Source organism: Pelophylax lessonae (assembly GCF_965119305.1).
Source record: "Pelophylax lessonae genome assembly, chromosome: 2".
NCBI classification, from domain to species: domain Eukaryota; kingdom Metazoa; phylum Chordata; class Amphibia; order Anura; family Ranidae; genus Pelophylax; species Pelophylax lessonae.
In genome coordinates, this window is record NC_138769.1 from 419,333,628 (window position 1) to 419,355,570 (window position 21,943).

General features: G+C 43.1%; 1 protein-coding gene across 1 annotated transcript in view; it reads right to left on the bottom strand.

Annotated features, from left to right (window-relative positions):
- Positions 1 to 21,943, bottom strand: part of CBLB (Cbl proto-oncogene B) — a 352,982-nt gene that overhangs the window by 48,850 nt on the left and 282,189 nt on the right. The window contains exon 13 of the mRNA XM_082245962.1: positions 4,664 to 4,807. Coding sequence (XP_082102088.1) covers positions 4,664 to 4,807 — 144 coding nt within the window. The remainder of the gene's footprint in view (positions 1 to 4,663; positions 4,808 to 21,943) is intronic.

Below are 21,943 nucleotides of genomic sequence, written 5' to 3' on the forward strand. Positions count from 1 at the left end.
TCAGTATGAGAGAGTGAGAGCGATAACACCAAATTTAACACACCTGCTCCCCATTCACACCTGAGACCTTTTAACACTAACGAGTCACATGACATTGGGGGGGGGGCTAATTGGGCCCAATTTGGACATTTTCACTTAGGGGTGTACTCACTTTTGTTGCCAGCGGTTTAGAAATGAATGGCTGCGTGTTGAGTTATTTTGAGATGACAGTAAATTTACACTGTTATACAAGCTGTACACTCACTACATTATATTGTAGCAAAGTGCCATTTCTTCAGTGTTGTCACATGAAAAGTTATAATTAAATATTTAAATAAATTTGAGGGGTGTACTCACTTTTCTGAGATACTGTATGACTAGTGTGATTCCTGAATGCCCAAATTGTTAACACAGCAAGATAGTGTTAATATATCGATAGGGTGTTCAGATGATACGTACGCTTCTTTTATCACCAAGTATGTAAAGGACAATGAGGCATAAAGTAGTATTCACTAATCTATTATTAAATCGTCAAAAGACACTTGCAAAACAAACTAAAACATGAAACCAATGAATATCACTGAGCAATCAACGCTAGAAACAAGGGGATTTCATACTTGTTGATAATGATCCAATATTAAAACCTGCAACGTTGGACAAAGAGTGCAAAAGCAGCTTAAACAAGCTTTGATGTTTACATTAGAGTTTAATAAAAATTCCAGGAAAAAAACTGGAAGAAAACTCAAACTCAAAGTTTACTCAAAAGTGGAGGTTTTTGTAAAAAAAAAAAAAGTTGACAATTCCTGCCATGACTAGAACAGATAACTGCAAATATTTTTGCAGAAAAGCTTGCAAGGCTGGGTTAGGCTCCATGCACCTGGCCAGGCCTGAATTTAAAAAAAAAAAAAAAAAAGTTTAAAAAAAGTAAACCTATAAAAATGCACTATAGATTTTAAAGGTTTTATAAAATACGTTGGATGCTCAGGGTAACGTTTAGGCAAACTCTGAACACACAAAGCCAACTCCTGTTACCCTGGCATACTAACAAATATACACAACGTTCAAACTGCACGGGTGGAAATGTCGAGTACATTCTGTCTTATGAAATAAGTTTCAAAACTGTGGCTGTAGTTAGTCTTTTTAAGGAAGTATGCAGGATGGTAATCCCTGGGGTTAGTGAAGATGGATGGTGGAGGTAGCTGCAGGCTTCATACAGACCTAGATGGACTCTGCAACAGACAGAAGGGGGTAGGAGAAGAAAAGCAGCGCCACCTCAGTGTAGGTTAAAAAGTTATTTATTACATAAAAACAATATAGTAACTCACACAGATGAGATAGTTGATCAGCAATAAAGGATGGTTCATCTGCAACACTGTAGGGATGTTAGGGAAATAGACTGTGGCGGTCGTGGTCCTGGCTTTGCCGGTGGAGTCCGACACTTCCTGTGTTTCTGGCAGTGTTCAGTATCCAGGCCTACATCCAATAGTGGCAGGGGGGTGCTCGCATTCGGAGCATGCATGCTCCTTCCTCAGGCGAACTGGAAAGGTCTTCCTCGGGGCTCCTTGCCCTTGGAAGCCTGTGGAAGAAGAGTACTCTCCCCCCCCCCCCATGTCATCCAAGGAAGCTCTAAACAGGCGATCCCCCACAAATGGGAGATCAGCTAAGGCCTTCTTAGAAGTCTGATCCGAAGACCAGCATTACAGCCAGATAATACACCGAAGGACCACTGCTGAAACAGACAGACTGGAAATCAAGGGAGCCGCATCCAAAGAGGAATCACAGACAAACTGTAGCCCCTGGACCAACTGATCCGCCAGCTCCGCAAAGGCAGGGGGAAGCTGATCCCGCCATAAAATTTTAGCCCACTCGGTCAGAGTTTGCGGCACCAGGGTGATAATAAATACTGGCCTAAATGCTGTGAACATATGGCGGGTTCAGAGCCTCGCACCTCCTATTTGAAGCCCGGGGGGACTCCTCAACCGAAATTAAGGTGGCTTTATTTAACCTGGAAACCGGCAAGTTCACTACAGGCGGGACCATCCACTTTTTAAAGCAAGGAATCCTCATAAGGATATTGCATCGCAAAACGCTTAGGAACCGCAAAGGTGCGTTTTGGACAATCCCACTGTTTAGTGACAATATTATCAAAGTAGGCAGGAAAGGGGATTACCCTCACTGCCCTGGAGGGCCTGTAGGGTGCCAAAAGGGACCGGAGTCTCCGAAGAAGCATCAGTCGCATCCTCCAGAACAGACAGCACCAAATTGAGATCCCACGGTGGTAACGGGATTGCTGCGGAGGCGCCAAATGGCGCACACGTTGACTAAACGACCGGATAAGGGCGTGCGTGGCTAATGGGCGTTGAAAATAGATAGCCAAAGCCAAAACTTGGCCTTTGATAGTACCCAAGGCCAACCGTTGTTCAACCCCTTTCTGTAGAAAAGCCAAAACCCTGGCGATAGAAAACAAGCAAGGGCGCACCTTCAGTGATTTGCACCACGAAAAGTACAACTTCCACATGCGATGATAGATCTTTCGGTAAGTCGACTTCCTAGCCTTCAAGAGAGTGAGGATTACAGACTCAGAGAGACCCCTATATCTCAAAACCTGACTTTCAACGGCCATGTTAAAATCAGCCGATACTGACCCCATGGAGCCGCCAGGGCGTCTGTGGTGTCGGCCAAAGGATCTTGAGACCTGGCTACGAATCTCTGCACCTTTTTGTTGAGGCAGGAGGCAAACAGATCGACCTCGGGGGTCCCCCACCAAACACACAGTAGGTGAAACACCTCCGGGTGTAGGGGCCACTCCCCTTAATCCAATACTTGATGACTCAGGTAATCCGCCTGCCAGTTTTCCACACCTGGGATGTGTACTCCAAATAGCTTCTCCCCCGTAAAAGGGAGATCAGCAACAGCTTTTTTTTAGAAGCCCTGTCAGCCGACCAGCATTTCAGCCATATCAGGCGTCTAATAGCAACCCCCACTGTTGACGTCCTGGCAACCAATAAGGCCAAGTCCAGGGACATATCACACATGAACACCAGGGCTTGGACCAACTGGTCTAACAGTTCCAGAACCGCAGGAGGAAGCTGTGTCGTTTCCAAGTCACTCTTCAGCAACTTTGCCCATTCAGTAGCAGTCTGTGCTATGAGAACATTCACAAAGTTAGCTTTTAACATATGACCCTTCACCACATGTACATGGCGGGATAAGGATTCCACCCGTCTATCCACGGGGTCCGAAAAGGTTGGCAACTCTTCCTCCGGCACCAGAGTCACTTTATTCAACCTGGCCACCGGGGAATCCACCTTCAATGGTACAGCCCACCTGGTATCCACCGCCTCCACAAAGGGATAACGGTGTGCAAAACGCTTCGGTACCGGAAAAAAATGTGCTGCATGCCAGTCCCGCCTCCGAACCACAAGAAAATGGCTGCTATACATTTTCATAGAGGTAATGAACCACGGAATAATGGTGGCCCCCACACACGCCATGTGGTCTCTGGGACCCCTCAAAAGGGGTCCCACAACAAAAGGCAACTAAGGGTCCCCATTCAAGGACCCCCCGGATGATCCATCCACCTCACAAATGTGTCAAAAACTGTCCGCATTAATACCACCCCCCCCACGGTGAAAACCCACAAGGGGGGATCAAGGGGTAAGCCAGTTAAGCTTCCGGGGTGTCAGGGAACCGAGGGAGCCCCTAAGGTCCGACCATTTCTGGGAGGGCCCCGCGCCCACCCCGCAACCTCCAGGGGTAGTGGGGGGACATGTTGCTCACCATACCGCGGTACCAGTTGGGCGCCACTCTGAAGCAGATCACCTCCCACCCGGGATGGGGGTGCTGTTAGCCAGGGGGAGGCTGCGACTCAGGGCATTCCAGGTAGTCTGCTTCCCGGCGAGATGATCAACTCGCAGGCTCATCCCCATCCATCGGGGCACTGTCGTGGCGAGGCCTATTCCTGGACAATAACCTGCTCACACTCGCAGGCAAGTCTGGGAGAACTTAAGGATCTATATTATCCAGTGTGAAAAACACAGCCGGCTGTTGCTTGTAGTTCCTCTGGATCTTGGTCCTCAGGAACTAACTAGAAAAATAAAAAAGAAATCACAATCTTTCCCTGTTACAGCTAAGACCGAAGTCGCAGCAGGGAACTAGGTCCTATCCCTGTCACTAGGCAGAACAAACTGTTAGAGTAGAGAAGAGCCTGAGGGGTTATGCCTGCTGGGACAGCCCCTATAGGCATGGACAAGCCTTTTTTTCTGCCTAGTGCCTATCCCTAGTGGGAGGAGCATAACCCTATAGTCTATGATTAAGCAGTGCTGCATCTGTAGATGAACGATAGAGAAAAATTCCCTTTAAAAGGAAAAAAATTGCCAGGACAAAAGATCCCAGCAAGGAACTAGGTCCTTAATCCTGACTAGGCAGAAAAAAACGGAGTGCCTATAGCTGAGATTGGGAGTATACCCCCTGGGACTGCCCCATAGGCGTAGTCAAGCTTTTTCCTGCCTAGTATCTTACTCCTGTAGGGGGCAGCATAACCCAACTGTCAAGAAGATAAGGAGCTGTGTCAGTCAACGAACGAAAGAGAAAGTAACATTTTTTTTCTCTTAAAGAACAGCAGCAAACATTGAACTTTTTCACATTAAAGATAGCATTGTGTATACAGTGAAATCTGTCTTACCTAGAGAAAGGCTTTATACTATGGCAGTGAAGAGGCAAGGGACGCGAATGTACAGGATGAGAAGATGGGATTTTGTATTCACTATCATCATCTTCTGTTGAATTCCTTATTTTATCAGACAGAGAATGTAACAGTAAAGGACACCTAGAGAAAAGAAACATGTAGATCGTAAAAAAAAACAGAGAAAGGTATTATTTCAGAAATAGTTGTACAGGAGATCTAGTTAAAGCCAGCTCACCCTGATGATACTACTTTAATGATATGTCCACTAAGCCTGCATGAGACTTAAGCTATCCGAATAAATGATTTTTTTTTTACTACAAACACTGCTGCAGTATACCAGTCTACTACTTTTGGATGGCAGTTTGGGAATCTGGGAACCCCAGCTTGAGATGCAGGAGAGCTAATCCTCCAAAGTACTCACAGTAGCCTGATATAAAAAAAATGTCAGTACAAAGAATTTTTTTTTTTTTGTTTACAGTCACCTAACGTAGTAGGAGTTTAACTGATGATTCAGAAAACAGAATGAAAGAAGTTACAGCGCACAGGTTTTAGAAAGCACATAGTAATTCAATCCCTTTTTTTTTTTTTTTATAGCAAGGGAAAGGGACCTAGTGACGCTACATGCTTTGCTTTATTCTTGATGCGATCACAATTTTTTTGACAGCATTGGACTTACAGTTTTGTTTTATTTAAGCTGTTTTATGCGATGCAGTATCATCATCAATGGCAGCATCCTTGACTGTAAAGAATAGGAGGGTTTAGTTCTGCTTTATATACTGCTTTCACAACTGGATAGGAAAGTAGGACAATCTGTTGGCCCATACCAAAAGTAGTATAAAATATGAACTAGACCGAAATGATGGTTCAAACTCTTAGGTAAATAATGGTATATGTACTATAACCATCTTCAAGAACAAATATCGATCTCAAGTACCACAAGATGTAATAGCACATTTGAAAAAATATTATATACAGTGTATAGTATATGCACAAAATATATGCATTAATGTTTAACTACAATATAAGGAATACTTATGGAGTTGTTGTCTTCCATTAACTGGCTCACAGACAGGGCTTTTTTTCAGTAGGAAGGTGGGGGAATGCAGTCCCGACACCTCCAGCACTGATTTCATGTAATGGTAAGGGGTGCTGGAGTGTGTTGCAGGGTCTATTGATGCTGGCTGCTGGGAGATCTATTTTTGCAGGGGGGTGTCTATTGTTGCTAGGGTTGGGTCTTATATTGCTGGGTGGTCAGTTATTACTAGGAGAGATCTACTGTTAAAGGAGGGGTATATTGTTGCTGGCTGCTGGAGAGTCTATTGAGGCTGGCTGTGGGGAGATCTGTTGTTGCTTCCAGGGTTCTATGGTTGCTGTCTTGGAGGGGTCGTTTTGGGTGGTCCATTGTGGTCGGGGGGATCTATTGTTGCTGGAGGGGGCTCTGATGTTACTGGCAACAGGCGATCTATTTGAATGCTTTTCTTGTTATTAACACACCACAAAATGATACTTGGTTCTGTATTAACTAAATGGGCAGTAATGGGAGTTAGGTTGGGGGTGGAACCAAGGAACGGTGATCGGAGGTGGATAGGGGCGGAGAAAAGGCGTGACTCAAAGGGGGAGGATGCACCTGTTCTCTTAGAAAAATGCTCACAGATAATGGGTTTTAATAACCAGAAAAGAGATACAAAATACATGGGTGTATAATTTTACAAGGTTTAGAACAGTGGATTATAAGATCATCCTTTGGCCTCCCAAAAGTACACTTTTTCAGTTTTCTGCAGAGACTTACATGTGTTTGTGCTATTACTAATGATGATAAAACTTTAGCAATTTATGTCTTTGTTAAAATAGTTATCAAATGTATTTTTAAACAACACTAGTACACTTGCCTAAAGTTATTCATTAAAATAGTACTCTAAACCAAAGCTGTGTGAGATATTTATTTCAATATGTGTACCATACTGGGTAGATTTATCCTCTGTTCCGGTTTCATGAAGTGACAGCACTACAGCAATAATTTAGTAAGACTAAGGGAAAATTAGAAAATGCATCTACTATGTATTGCTCTTTCTAACTCCACTGGAGATTTTTTACCTCATCGTTGGAGATTGTCACATTGGGGTTTTCTCTCTCCCGGCTTATGATCTCCCAAACGCAACCATAGAAACCAATAAAGCAGAGTTTCTGACCCTTCCCTATTGCATGCAAAACCAAATACATTGTAGAAAGTTTGACTAGAGTTGCGCCTCAACTTCCCCACAATCCCCACAAAAAAAATGGGTATACCAACAATAAAAAAAAAATCAAATTGTACGGAATTGTGCAGAGCTGTTAGTTGAACATGCTGCAAGCATTGAAAGCTAGAGAAGGCTGGGGTATTTGGTCAGTTTAAACGAACAGAGCACAGAGGATATCTTACCAATTGTGAAACCTTTAGCAATCCTTATGCAAAATTGCATCAGTTGCATTTTGGGTTAAAAAAATAAAAAAGTATAGAATTTAAAAAGCTGAAAAAGACCATAAAAAATGAATCAATAATAACCAACCATATATCTGGAATGGAGCTACAGTGCAATGCAAGCAATATTTGATTTTTTTTTAAAATAATGAAATATTGGCACCAACAAAAGTAGACAGGTGGCTACCGGAAAAATTGTTTCAGTGGCAAAACTGAATGGAGACTAATGGAAGGGGAAGTGCATTTTATCCTCACTCTCTGTTAATAGATACAATAGAGCAATTTTGCAGAATTTGTCCTTAAAGCTGTATAGTGAGGTTTTAAATACAGAGTAGTTTGACATACTGAAAAAAACCCAGCAAAAAGCATTATTGATTTTTTTTTTCCAGTTACAAAGCTTTATAGAAAAAAAAGATGTTCCATTTACAGTACTGTTTCTGTTACTAAGAGTAAGAGCCTGTTTCCATTTCACAGTGGTGTTACACTATTGTATAAATGACTATCCCATTCTAAGGTCAGGGGCAACGTGCAAACGCCTCGTGATATGGTCTCTAGCGTGTCAAACTGCATAGTGATTAAAAATAAGTCAAGTTGGTATTATGGAAAAATAAATGTGTGTTGTTCTGCATCTCTAAAGGTGGCTGCTTTTCTGCCTGCTTATTAGAGGTTTGCCATTTTCGTTAAGCAACAGTGCTGATTCAGAGGATAAAATTAAACCACAATTGGTCCTGACATTTCAATTGCAGCTGCATAACCAATTCTATTGGGCAGAGCAGAATGGAGTAAAAACAATATCTTGTGTAGACAGAATATGCTAGTAGAATTCAGAGTATGCTAGTAGACAGATCATGCTAGTAGTGTTCTGCCTGCCCTGTATTCAGCAAAGACAACCAATCATGATCATTAGCAAAGTGCACTCATAAATGTCCCCCCCTCCCCCCCCCAAATCCACACATTGTTTTCCAAAAGTACTTTATTACTACTCCAAAAAAGGCTACAGTCTTGTTAGTACTACTAAAATTGTTAAAACTCTGAAACTCAAGTGAACATAACAATGTCTTTAATGAAGGAAAAAACAAAACATGATATTTTCTACTGCTCCAAATGAGACAGCTGAGAAGTTCAGTAGTGGAGGAGTAATGAAAATATCAGCACTGTGTCTGCTAACACAAACACTTACCCTGCTGTGTTATTAACACCAGTCTAAAGGGGCTTGTGGACGTAAAGATGCTTGTATAATGGCACTCTTTTTTTATTTTCGCACAAATGCAAACATTCTTTCCTCCACCGTATTACTGTACTAAGAACACGTTTGCCAACACTATATTTAATACTATAAATTCCCATGCGAACATAACATTTCAGAAATGAATAAGAGTCAATTTGAGATTTTCTAGTGTTCTGCACAAGACAGCTGCAGAGCGCAATAGTGGAGGAGTAATGGAAATTTCAATACTTTGTGTCCACAAACACAAATGCTTTCTTTGATGCATTATTCTCACCAGCTTCCAGGTGTTTGTAAATTTACAAATTTTTAGAATTGTTTACGGAGATCAAATTTATCCACAGACTCTAATCTGAAATATTTAAAAAAACAGACATTCATTTGATTATATTAAGCATCCTAAAATAGTACTGTTCCCAAGTAATGATTTTATATTAGACTTTTAGTACCTTTTAGGTTTGACAAGTAGTTTATAAGTATCACTTTAAAAAAAATTTGCTTGATGCTTTGAATATGTTATTTAATGCTGCACTGAATAAGTTAATCTACCTCAGGCTATAACACTCAAAATGTATTCACTTTATTTACTGTTCAAAACCTACATCTGAGAGCCCATTCAACACTGTGCTTTACTTTTCTTTAGAAGCATTTTAATATATGTGGCATCAATTTCTATCGACAATGCAGGAGTAAAGAAAAAAAGCATGCTAAGGCTAAGTTTACACTTGCGGTTGAGAGGCGGTAAAAAATGAAAATGTAAACTTGCCATGGCTGCAATGCTTTGATTCATGGCTTGCACGATTTATACACCCTTTATATGCGCAAATTTTAAGGGGTTGCATTCAGAGGTTGGTACAGCCTGTTATATGGGACCACATCAAGTAAATAGGGCTATACCACAACTGCCCTGCAACAGCGTGCGCTGCTTTGGTGCGGGCTTTCCAGGGTTAAAACAGGCGGCGAGGATGCAACATAACGGTCAGACGCTCTCTGAAGCACAGTCCACCAGAGGGCAAAGCTAATGACAAGTCCTTCCTGAACAAACTGTGCCTTAGGTTGAAAAAGCATAATAGAAATGTATACGTTTTATATTTAGAAAAACAAAAAACACATCTGTACCAGAGTGTCACTGTCAACTAAATGCATAGAATACAGTAGCTATGCATACATACCCAGTTATTGGTTGCAATGTACAGAATCCATGCAGCGTGGGAACACTCTAAGTTCAAGATAACCAAGTTAATTAATAGGTCCAATTACTTGCAACCAGAACAGAGAAACACAGTTTTTAAGCATAAGCAGTCTTTTGGGACCAATACTATGTTTGCAACAGCTACAATTCATAAGCAAACAAGAACAAACCTTTTTAAGCTCTGCATGTAATTGGCTGTAAAACACAACGCTCGGAGATGCTTGTAATACAACAATTCAAAGGACAATCATTCAAAACACTAACGGTATAGCAATTACTGAATTTGAATTGTTTTCTAGCGTGACAAGCTAAATTATAAGGCATTTTTTAACACACCTTACATTGCACCTAAAGAGCTTGGAGAGCTCTGTATCTTTATTTTCCTTGACTATTCTTGTGAAGCATGAAAGAATTGGATTTTTGACTTACCGTAAAATCCATTTCTCTGATGTTCATTGAAGGACACAGCTCCTGATTCTTCTTAACCATTGGGTTATACTGCCCCCTACAGGAGTAGGACACTAGGCAGGAAAAAGCTTGACTACGCCCATGGGCAGTCCTAGGGGGTATACACCCACTCTCAGCTATAGGCACTTTAGTTTTGTTACTGAGTAGCAGTGTCAGAAGAAAGCCAACTCCACAGAGGGGTGGGTGCTGTATCAGTCAATGAAAATCAGAGAAATGGATTTTACGGTAGGTCAAAAATCCCATTTTCTCTTTTGTTCATTGATAGATACACCTCCTAATTCTTCTGAACCATTGGGACATCCCAAAGCAGTGTTAAACATGAGGGGTGGGAAAAAAAGCAGAAAAAAATTCCCAAGGCTAACCATAGCAACCAGGTAACATGGAGCTCAACCATAAACAACTGGAGCTCACCTGAAAAAAAAAAAAAGAGGTGATAGCCACCAAAAAAAGGCCACCTTCTGGGGCAGCACAAGCAGGGAAACCTCCCGAATATTTTAAAAGGGAGGATTCTGTAGAGCTGAAAGCACCACATTAAGCTCCCAGGGCAGCAAGGGAGCCCACATCGAAGAAACCAAATGTCAGACAAATCTAAGAAAAGTACGCACTAGGGAGTGTGAGGCCTCATGGCCATCTTCTGTTCAACTCCCCCGTTAAGGTAGGTTAAGATCCGACCCAGCGAGAAGGAGCGAGGATGAACCCCAAGAGACTCACACCACTCAATGTACGTCTTCCACGTACGATGGTAGATTTTCCTGGAAGTAGATTTCCTAGCTTTCAACAGCGTAGGAATCCCCGACTTAGACAAACCTCCCTTCTTCAGCACCTGGCTTTCAACAGCCAAGCCGCAAAGCCAGCGACTGTAAAGCAGGATGAAAGATCGGTCCCTGGGTCAGCTGATCCTCCCTGAGAGGAAGCCCCCAGGGAGCGTCGGCGACCAGCCGTACCCGATCAGTGTACAAAGACCGGCGAGGTCAGTCTGGATGGGATCCCTTCTGCTTTGTACAGGAGTCATGGCAGAAATTTGAGAGGGCGGGAACAAATCGGTCAGCCCACCTTAGAATGGCGGCTACTTATCGAGCCGCCAGGACACTACTTATGCCCCATTGGTGATTGGCATCGACCATAGACAGTGGCATTGTCCAAATTAAATAGTTCCGGACACCCCTGAAGATGAATTGTCCAATGAGTCAGACAAAGGCTGGTCGCTCAGAGTTCCAGAACAATTATCGTCAGTCTGGACTCTGCCAGAGTCCAGACCCCCTGAGCACATCTATGCTGAGGACGCCTCTACACCCAAATAGGCTGGCATCCCTGGTGACAGCCGTCCAGTACAGGGGAGAAAGGATTTTCCCTGTCAAAGTGCCAGAGAACGAAGCCACCTCTAGAGACCATGGATCCTTGTCCCATTTCACCAGAATCTCTTTAGCAGAGATCTTGTGTGGAACTCTACAGGCTGCCTCGAGGGTGGACACCATCTCCATGATTTTCCTGCATTTGGAAGTGCCGCATCCTCTCTTTTTGCATATTTGGTCACCATCAGGCCCAGCCCCCGCATGCAAGCCCGGAAGGATGACGGTCTGCTGAACAACAGAAGCTGAATTGCCTCCTGCAATGTCTGGAGTTTTTCCAGAGGAAGAAACACTCTGGCTGAGGCCGAGCCCAGAGTCAGACCCTGATAGTCCAGTTTTTATGGACAGAACCAAAGCAAACTCCTGAAGGTTCAGAAGCCAACTGAACTCTCTGAGTTCGCAGAGCAATCTCCAGTTGTCCATCAGAGCAGTAGGAGACTCCGCTCGCAGAAGATCGTCCAAGTACCCCAGTACCGCAATCCCCCGCTAACTCAAACAATGTCAGCACCAGGGCCAACACTTTTTTGAAGACCCGAGGAGCAGAGGTGAGACCAAAAGTTCACACCAAAAACAGATAATGCTCCTCGCCCACAACAAAACAGGGGAAGATTTGGTGACTGGCACATATTAGAATGTGCAGGTAGGCGTCCTTGATGTTGATAGAAGCAAGAGGAAATCCCCCTGACATAGGGACGCCGCTACTGTGTGAATGGACTCCACTCTGAACTTCTGTACTCGCACCAGCAGTTTAGCGCCTTAAGGTCCAGAACTGGAAGTACCTTGCCTTTCTTCCTGGGAACTGTAAAGAGGTTTGAGTAAAAAACCCCTGAAAACGTTCCGAAATTGGAACAATCACCCCTTGAAGGAACAAGTCTTGTACTACCCCAAAGAGACCCGTAAGTGATCTGGGGATAAGTGCAGGTTGGAAGGGCAGAACCTTTCTGGAGGATAAGACCAAACTCAATCTCGTAGCCTGACCGAATAACTTTGTGGGCCCACGTGTCCTATACCAGGAAGGTCCATGGGTCCAGAAACCAGAGAAGACAGCCCCCACCCCAGATACATGTGAGAGCGCCCCTTCACACAAAGGCAGCCATATAACCAGTTCTGGAAGAGTCCGCTTGTGGCTTGCCAGACGAGGTCCTCTTGGAACTTCCGGTAGAGGCCCTGACTTTTGATCCCTTGTCTTGAGATCATGAGGGATGAAAAGACCTCTTCTGAGCCAAGGAGAATGGCCCACGTCAATGACGGGGCAAAGGAGGAAGCTCCAAAACAGGCAATCCCCTACGGGGGGGGGGGTCAGATAAGGCCTTCCTAGAAGTCTGGTCTGCAGACCAGTATTTCAGCCAGATAATACGCCGAAGGACCACTGCAGATACAGACAGCCTAGAAATCAAAGGAGCTGCATCCAAGAGGCATCACAGATAAACTGTAGCCCCTGGACCAACTGATTTGTCAGCTCCGCAAAGACAGGGGGAAGGGGTTTCTCCTCCAGGTCTCAGCCTAAAATTTCAGCCCACTCATTCAGAGCTTGCGACCACAGGGCAATAGTAAATACCGGCCTAAGTGTCGAACCAGCCACTGCGAACATATGGCGGGCCAGAGCATCCGCCCTCCTATCAGTGATATTTAAAAGCCGTGGACTCCTGAACCGGAATGAAGGCAGCTTTATTTAACCTGGAAACCAACAAATTTGCTACAGGTGGGACTGTCCACCTTTAACGCAGTTAATCCTCATAAGAACATTAAACAAAATTATGATGTGATTCGGTTGAAGTGCATTTCCAAAAGTAGTGCAATTGCAGCCCATTCAAAATGAATGGGCAGAAATTGCACTGAACAGAACTGCATGTGAATTGCACAAAAATGCACATTGTGTTTCTGTGAGAGTCCTAGCGTTAACCAGCCCTTATAAATGCTGTAAGTACAGAAAACACTGGTTGACCCGTCAGCGACATCCTAACTTCCTGCTTGGGCTGACAACTCTACCTCTGCTGCACAGGGATCTCAAGCAGTTACAACCTCTGCCCAAGTTCTTCTCTCCTGCATCAGAGAACAGTTGTGATAAGAGGGATGGGGGAAATGTTTGGTAGTCCAGCAGAGTTCAAGAATTCAGGCATTCAAGAATTCAGGCAGGGCCAAAAACACGGTTTGTTTCATCACATCACAAGAATCAGAGAAAAACTGCTACAGGTAGATGTCATTCATGTGGCAAACTAAAGGGGTTACTAGACAGGTTCTTACCTACACTTTACTTAATCTATCTGGGACTTTGCTATAAAGCATTTGTAAAGGTGTTTGAAACTAAGCAAGGGGGATATATCTACAGGATCATACATACATATAAAGGTCACATTACAGTAAAAATGTACTAAATACCTTTAGGGTTGATTCACACACTACAGAAACGCAGTCTGGATGCGTTCCTGCATACAAGTTTTTGATGCAATACGGTGCATTTTTTCCACTCTCTCTTCGCCTAAAAGCGGAGCTCCACCCAAAAAAGGGAAGCTCAGCTTGTCTGCCCCCTCCCTCCCCTGCCACATTTAGCACCTTTTGGAGGGATGGGGTACCTGGTTTTCGCCATGCAAACTTAGCTGGAAGTTCGGCCCCATTCCTCCTTTCCTCAAAGCCAGCCCATTTACAGAGAGCTTTGCACATGAGCAGTAGCGAACCGGCTGTGAAGTCTCAAGGCTTCACTGCCAGTTTCCCGTAGAGGAGATGGCAGCGGCAGCACAAGAGAGCCGAATGAAAAATCGGATCAGGTGACGACAGCGGTGGATTCCTGGACAGGTATGTGTTCTATTATTAAAAGCCAGCAGCTACTGTATTGGTAGCTGCTAACTTTTTTTTTTTTTCTGAAGGAGCCTGGAGCTTCTATTTAAATAAGGACATGTGCATTTCAGTGTGTTTTTGTTGCTTCTTTTAATATATTTGCTACGTTCCAGTACAGTTCAGTGAAGAAGAAGAAATGCAGTATGTTTTTCTGGACCTGGAACACACTGAAACTAACCGCACTAGTGTGAACTATGCCACTGGAAACCATATGACCTACTATCATTGCCTTTTTGATGCAGAAAAAATGCACTGGAGTGCAAGTGGTGTAAACTGGTCCTTAGAGAGCTTTTTTTCCAGCATTCACCTGATCGCATTACTTCCAGATTTTTTAAAGATTCATACTTACCTAATAGGGGATACATGAAACCAGTTGATACCAAGATAAATTAAGTACCAACCCACTCATAGGCTGTATAATGACCTCCTTGGTATCAAATGGTATCATGTCTCTCCTATTAAAATATGGGTAGTGACGGACTGATATTATATACATAGGCGATCAAATACATCCTACATGTTGGATTTGTTGTCTCTTCTCGAAGATGGGCCTACCGGTTTAGGAATACCTCCCCTTGATATCAGTAAGTGTATGTATGTATGTCTATATTCTCTATATATTTTTGAGCCCATATATGGCTGTATGAGCTCAGCCCCTCAATACAATTTCATGTTTAATAGAGATGGTCATTCCTGCTTATATAGTCCCGGCACCTGACCCGGAGGGAATATGTCTGGCGCATCTGGTGATTAGGTTAGTGTCTATGTGCCTTCCGCTTCAGTTATATGTAATGTATTATATTAAGTGTTTGATTGTAAATTTAATTTATGTATATATTCTTTTGTAGAGAATGTCTACAAGGTCTCTTTAGCCCTAAAGAATCCTCTGGCGAAACACATCAGCTTTTGAGGACCTACATATTCTGCTATCAGGGACATTTCTGTATTTTGTATCTGTAATATTCCCACAGGAATATATATTTATGTCAAATTATATTTTTTTTAGTCATATGGATGAAATAAACTTTGTAACAATTTTTAACCAATTGTGATCATCCCTACGTTGTGGCCTTTAAAGTCCTACTTTTACATGCATGTGTTTGTTTAGTATTCAATTTGGATGATGGCCAATAGTTGACGGTGTCTTGTGTAGATATATGAATTGCCCGCCAAGGGTCTAAGTTTTAGATGTGAGAGAACTCAAGATCTAAAAAAAAAACAAAGACTAGGAGCTACACTTGAGTGAATGACAGGCCCAACCTGATTACCAATGGCTGACAAAGGAGGCAAGAGACCATCTCAAATGACGATGGCATTGTCAATATACCTCCATTAATAAACAATATGGGCAGTAAAGGGGTTATTTCACCAGATAAAAGGCAGCAGTATTAAAGCCTGTGCGGCTGGCTCGACCCATCTCCCCAAGATTGGCCAGTGCTGAGCCAGTCTTAACTTAACCACTTGCCGACCGGGCCATAGCCGCATGACGGCTACAGCGTGGTCAAGTTATTCTGGGAGGGCGTACGATGTGGGGCACGCACACAGAGCTGTCTGTGCTCGCTGCGCCCTGGGTACCCGGTGCATCATGAATCGTGGTAAAGGGCAAATGACAGCAGATTTTTACCACGTGATCCCTCCGTCCAATGATGGAGCGATCACTTGTCAGCAAACCGGCGCATATCCGGTTAATTTCTCTCCTCTCCTCATACCCTGTACACAACGATCGGTACGGTGTGTGAGGAGAGGAGAGAAACTGCAGCTGCACTCCTCCTCTGCCTGCTACATACCTCAACTGTGCGTCACCCATGCCTCATCCATGCCCCCCCATGCCACCTCAGTGCTCATCTATGCCACATCTCTGCCTACCCATGCCACATCGGTGCTCATCCATGCCACATTGCTCATCCAGGCCACGTCAGTGCTCATCCATGCCACATTCATGCCACGTCAGTGCTCATCCATGCCACATCCATACCACGTCAGTGCTCATCCGTGTCACATCAGTGCCATGTCAATGCTCATCTGTGCCACATCCCCACTATGTCAGTGCTCATCCGTGCCACATCAGTGCTCATCTGTGCCACATCCATGCCACATCAGTGCCTCACAAAATTGTAATGGGAAGTCAGGAAATGACGGTTCTCCCTGCATGTTGGGCCTCTGTATGTGGCCAGGCTGTGTAAAAGTCTCACACATGTGGTATCGCCATACTCAGAAGGAGTAGCAGAATGTATTTTGGGGTGTCATTTTGCTATGTACATGCTATGTGTTAGAAATATCTTATAAAGGGACAACTTTGTGTAAAAAAAAAAAATACGTTTTCATTTTCTTTCCACACCAAAAACTTGTGGAAAAAATGACTCATTATGGCTCCTAAATTATGTGTTGAGTTGTTTGCTTTCCAAAATGGGGTCATTTTGTGAGCGTTTCCATTGTCCTGGTGCACCAGGACCTTCAAAAATGTGATAGGTTGTCAGGAAATTATACATGTAATTTTTGCTTCTAGAACGCCTGGCGGTGCTACTTGGATGTTGCACCTCTGTATGTGGTCAGGCTGTGAAAAAGTCCCACACATGTGGTATTGTCATACTCTTTGAGTAGCAGAATGTATTTTAGGGTGTAGTTGAAAGTATGCCAATAAAGTGTGTGAGAAATAATTTGGTAATACTGTATGACCATTTTGTGAAAAAAAAAAAATCTTAATTTTGCAAAGAATTGTGGAAAAAAATTACAACTTCAAAAAACTCACCATGCCTCTTACTAAATAGCTTGGGATGTCTACTTTCCAAAAATGGGTAATTTGGGGGGTATTTGTACTTTACTGGCTTGTTAGGGTCTCAAGAAATGAGATAGGCCGTCAGGACATCAGGTGTGATCAATTTTCAATGATTGGCACCGTAACTTGTAGACTCTATAACCTTAACAAAGACCAAAACATTTATACTTATTTGGGTTATTTTTACTAAAGATATGTAGCAGTATAAATTTTGGCCAAAATTTATGAAGAAAAATGACTAAATTTGCAAAATTTTAAAACCGAAACGAAGAAAAATGCATTTTTTTTAACAAAATTTTCGGTCTTTTTTCATTTATAGCACAAAAAATAGAAAATCCAATTATAATTAAATACCATCAAAAGAAAGCTCTGTTTGGGTGGAAAAAAAGAATGAAAATTTCATATGGGTACAGTGTTGAATGACTGAGTAATTGTCATTCAAAATATAAGAGCACTGCAAGCATAAAATTGGTCTGGTTAGGAAGGGGGTTTAAGTGCCCAATGGGTAAGTGGTTAAAATCTCTTTCATCCCATAGGGCAGGTCTGCCTGATGAAGGAGGCGGGGCCTCAGAAATGCATTTCGGCCCACCCCCTGTTGCATTTCCCTGTACACTGTTAGTGGGCGAGTGTTTGTCAGAGATGCTGCCAACATCCATCTTGCTGAGGTTCTCTTGCTGTGTCTTACAGCTGCCATCCAGTCAGCCCAGATTGCTGAAGCTGCTTCTGCACATCTACACCAGTTGCTTGAGCAGTACACAAGATCAGATTCTTTGATGTAAGTGAGCCTACGATAAATTGCGTTGCTTTTTAACCCATACTGATCAGGCACCCTGCATTGTTCCTTTGAAAGTATAACATGTTTGTTATTTTGAGGGGAAAAAAATATGCTTTAGGTCACTTGCTAATGCTACCATTTCCAAGATAGCATTGCCTTAAGAAAGGTGACCTATGACCCCAGAACATCAATTGTTATAAAACGACTTGTGCTATTAGTGTAGGATATAGCAAGGTCCATAAAGACATGGATAAGTGAGTTTGGGATGGAGGACCTTGACTGGCCTGCACAGAGTCTCAAACCCTATAGAACACCTTTAGGATGAATCAGAGCGGAGACTGCAAGCCAGGCCCTCACGTCCACATCAGTGCCTTACCTCACAAATACGCTTCTGAAAGAATGGTCAAATAATCCCATATACACACTCCTAAACCTTGTGGACAGTCTTTTCCAGAAGAGCTGAAGTGGTTATAGCTGCAAAGGGTGGGCCAACTCAATACGGGTACATAGAAAAGAAAGAAAGAGGAGGCGCAAACACCTAGTGCATTACCCGTGGTCAATTTGCAAATTGTTTAATAAAAAATGCCAAATGCATACTCACAGACGTAAAGATAAAAACATGTTACAAGAATCCACCATGTGTGAACTGGGATACGTCCTTCAGTCAGGACCGCTAACGCGTTTCGGGGGTCAGGCCTTCTTCCTCAGAGCTCTGAGGAAGGGGACCTGACCCCCGAAACGCGTTAGCGGTCCTGACTGAAGGACGTGTCCCAGTTCACACATGGTGGATTCTTGTAACATGTTTTTATCTTTACGTCTGAGTATGCATTTGGCATTTTTTATTAAACAATTTGCAAATTGACCACGGGTAATGCACTAGGTGTTTGCGCCTCCTCTTTCTTTCTTTTCTATGTACCCGTATTGGAGTTCCCTGCCTGAGGAGAGCAGCACGCCAGTCTTCCCATTCGGAGTGAGCGCTGGGCTGAATTTTTGTATTTTGGGCCAACTCAATATTGAACCCTATGGACCTTTAAAGTTCATGTGCGTGTAAAGACAGGTGTCCCAATACTTTTGGTAATATAGTGTGTATATATACACACACACACTATGTGTACTAAATCTAAAGCACTCTTATATCAAAACAAATTTCCCCATAAGAAATAATGGAAACTCAGATGATTTGTTCCACAACCATTTATTCAACAGTCCTTAAGTTTATGGTCCATTTAAAAGGATTATAGCAATGTGATAGGTTATGTAACCATAAAATGTTCCATTACAAATGGCAGCCTACACAAAGGGATTAGAAGCAAAATCCAGCAGGAGTATAAAAGAGAAGAGGCGCCTCAAAGTAATTATATGTGGTTACATTTAATGAAGGTACAACATTTAGCAACTCACATGGTTGATGATTAAAAGAGGCACATCTAAGCATGCAGACATCCGGGTTAAAGCTGTCCACATAGACCATCCTCCTCACCACTGGCAGTAGAGCAATCTGAAAGTGAGACTTGAAGCACTCGTGGAGTGCAGTGTGGAAGGGATGACGTCGATGGCAGTGAGGAGGATGCATGCATGCATACTTAGATGTGCCTGATTTAATCATCAACCATGCGAGTTGCTAAATATTGTACCTTTATTAAATGTAACCATATTGCTACACTTAAGAGGCGCCTCTTCTCTTTATACTGATGCTACTTGTATATCAAGACATCTCTTGTTTTGCAAGTCAAAATTTATTAAAAAAAATTTGCTTGTCTTGCAAAACGCTCTCAAACCAACTGACAGTCAGGTCCATAAATATTGGGACATCGACACAATTCTAATCTTTTTGGCTCTATAATGGATTTGAAATAAAACAAACAATATGTGCTTTAACTGCAGACTTTCAGCTTTAATTTGAGGGTATTTACATCCAAATCAGGTGAAAGGTGTAGGAATTACAAAACAGTTTGTATATGTGCCTCCCACTTTTTAAGGGACCAATAGTTAAGGGACAATTGGCTGCTCAGCCGTTCCATGGCCAGGTGTGTGTTATTCCCTCATTATCCCATTTACAAGGAGCAGATAAAAGGTCCAGAGTTAATTTCAAGTGTGCAATTTGCATTTAGAATCTGTTGCTGTCAACTCTCAATATGAGATCCAAAGAGCTGTCACTATCAGCGAAGATCATCAGAGAGATAGCAATAAACATTAGGTGTGGCCAAATTAACTGTTTAGAACATCCTTAAAAAGAAAGAACGCACCGGTGATCTCAGCAACACCAAAAGACCCGGCAGACCACGGAAAACAACTGTGGTGGATGACCGAATAATTATTTCCCTGGTGAAGAAAACACCCTTCACAACAGTTGGCCAGATCAAGAACACTCTCCAGGAGGTAGGTGTATGTGTGTCAAAGTCAACAATCAACAGAAGACTTCACCAGAGGGAATACAGAGGGTTCACCACAAGATGTGAACCATTGGTGAGCCTCAAAAACAGGAAGGCCAAATTAGAGTTTGCCAAACATCAGCTAAAAAAGCCTTCACAGTTCTGGAACAACATCCTATGGACAGATGAGACCAAGATCAACTTGTACCAGAGTGACGGGAAGAGAAGAGTATGGAGAAGGAAAGGAACTGCTCATGATCCAAAGCATACCACCTCATCTGTAAAGGGTCCGATCTGTCCGCTGCAATGTCGCAGTCCTGCAAAAAAAAAAAAAAAAAAAAAAAAAAAAAATCGCAGATCGCCGCCATTACTCGTTAAAAAAACCCCACAAAAATTACAAAAATCTTTCCCTAAGTTAGTAAACGCAATAACTTTTGCGCAAACCAATCAAAATACGCTTATTGTGATTTTTTTTACCAAACATAGGTAGCAGAAAAATGGATTTTTGTAAGATCTTACCGTAAAATCCTTTTCTCTTAAGCTCATTGACAGACGTAGTCTTCTTGATTCTCAAGAGCTGGGTTATGTTGTCTCCGCAGGAGTAGGACTAGGCAGAAAGACAAAACGTTCTGGCTCCACCTTAGGGGCAGTCCCTGAGGGTATATCCTCCCTCTCTCTGCTACAGGGAATCAGTTCTGTTCTAAAGCAGTAACAGAGAATTTAACCCAACCCAACTCAATGATAGAGGGGCGGGTACTACGTCTGTCAATGAGCTTAAGAGAAAAGGATTTTACGGTAAGATCTTACAAAAATCCATTTTTCTCTATCGCTCATTGACAGACGTAGTCTTCTTGATTCTCAAGAGCTGGGACATCCAGAAGCAGTGCCACAAATGAGGGGTGGGATTGACAAAATCAAATCCAATCTAGAAGGCCCAACCGGTGCCAAACTAGAAGTTTTAAAGGCTCATTATAAACAAAAGATGAGACTAAAAGAAAAATTTCCAACGGAAAAAACCCTCGAGGTAGACCACTGGTCTCCCTTAAATTGCGGCCTGCAAAACCTTGCGGCCAAACGAGGCATCAGACGATGCCATTACATCAACTTTATAATGTTTTGTAAAGGTATGCACCGACGACCAGGTAGCCGCCTTGCACACCTGGACCACTGACGCCTGATGGCGAAAGGCCCATGACGCACTAAGCGGCCGAGTGGAGTGCGCCTTAACAGGGAACGGGGGCTCCCGACCCTTAATAGAATAAGCCTGTACTACCGTCTGTCTGATCCATCTGGAAATGGTCGCGGCAGATGAAGGCAACCCCTTTTTGGGTCCATCCGGGATCACAAAAAGTGAATCCGTCTTGCGAAACGAGTCTGTCGTTTTCAAGTATACCCTGATCGCCCGGACCACATCCAAGGAGTGTAAAGCAAACTCCCGAGGATGACTGGGCTTAGGACACAGGGAAGGTAACACAATTTCTTCATTCAGATGAAATTCTGAAACCACTTTTGGTAGGAAGGATGGATTCGGACGAAGAACCACCTTATCTCTATGAACCACCAGATATGGGGAACGACAAGATAATGCGGCCAGTTCTGACACCCTGCGTGCAGAAGTAATAGCCACCAAGAAGGCCACCTTCTGGGACAACGTAGGTAGAGGAATCTCCCTAATATCTTCAAAGGGAGGTTTCTGAAGAACCGACAACACTAAATTAAGATCCCAGGGGGGTAACGGCGCGTGCACTGGCGGAGCCAGATGTCGCACCCCCTGGATGAAATTCCGCACCAAGGAATGAGTAGCCAAAGGCTTCTGAAAGAAGATAG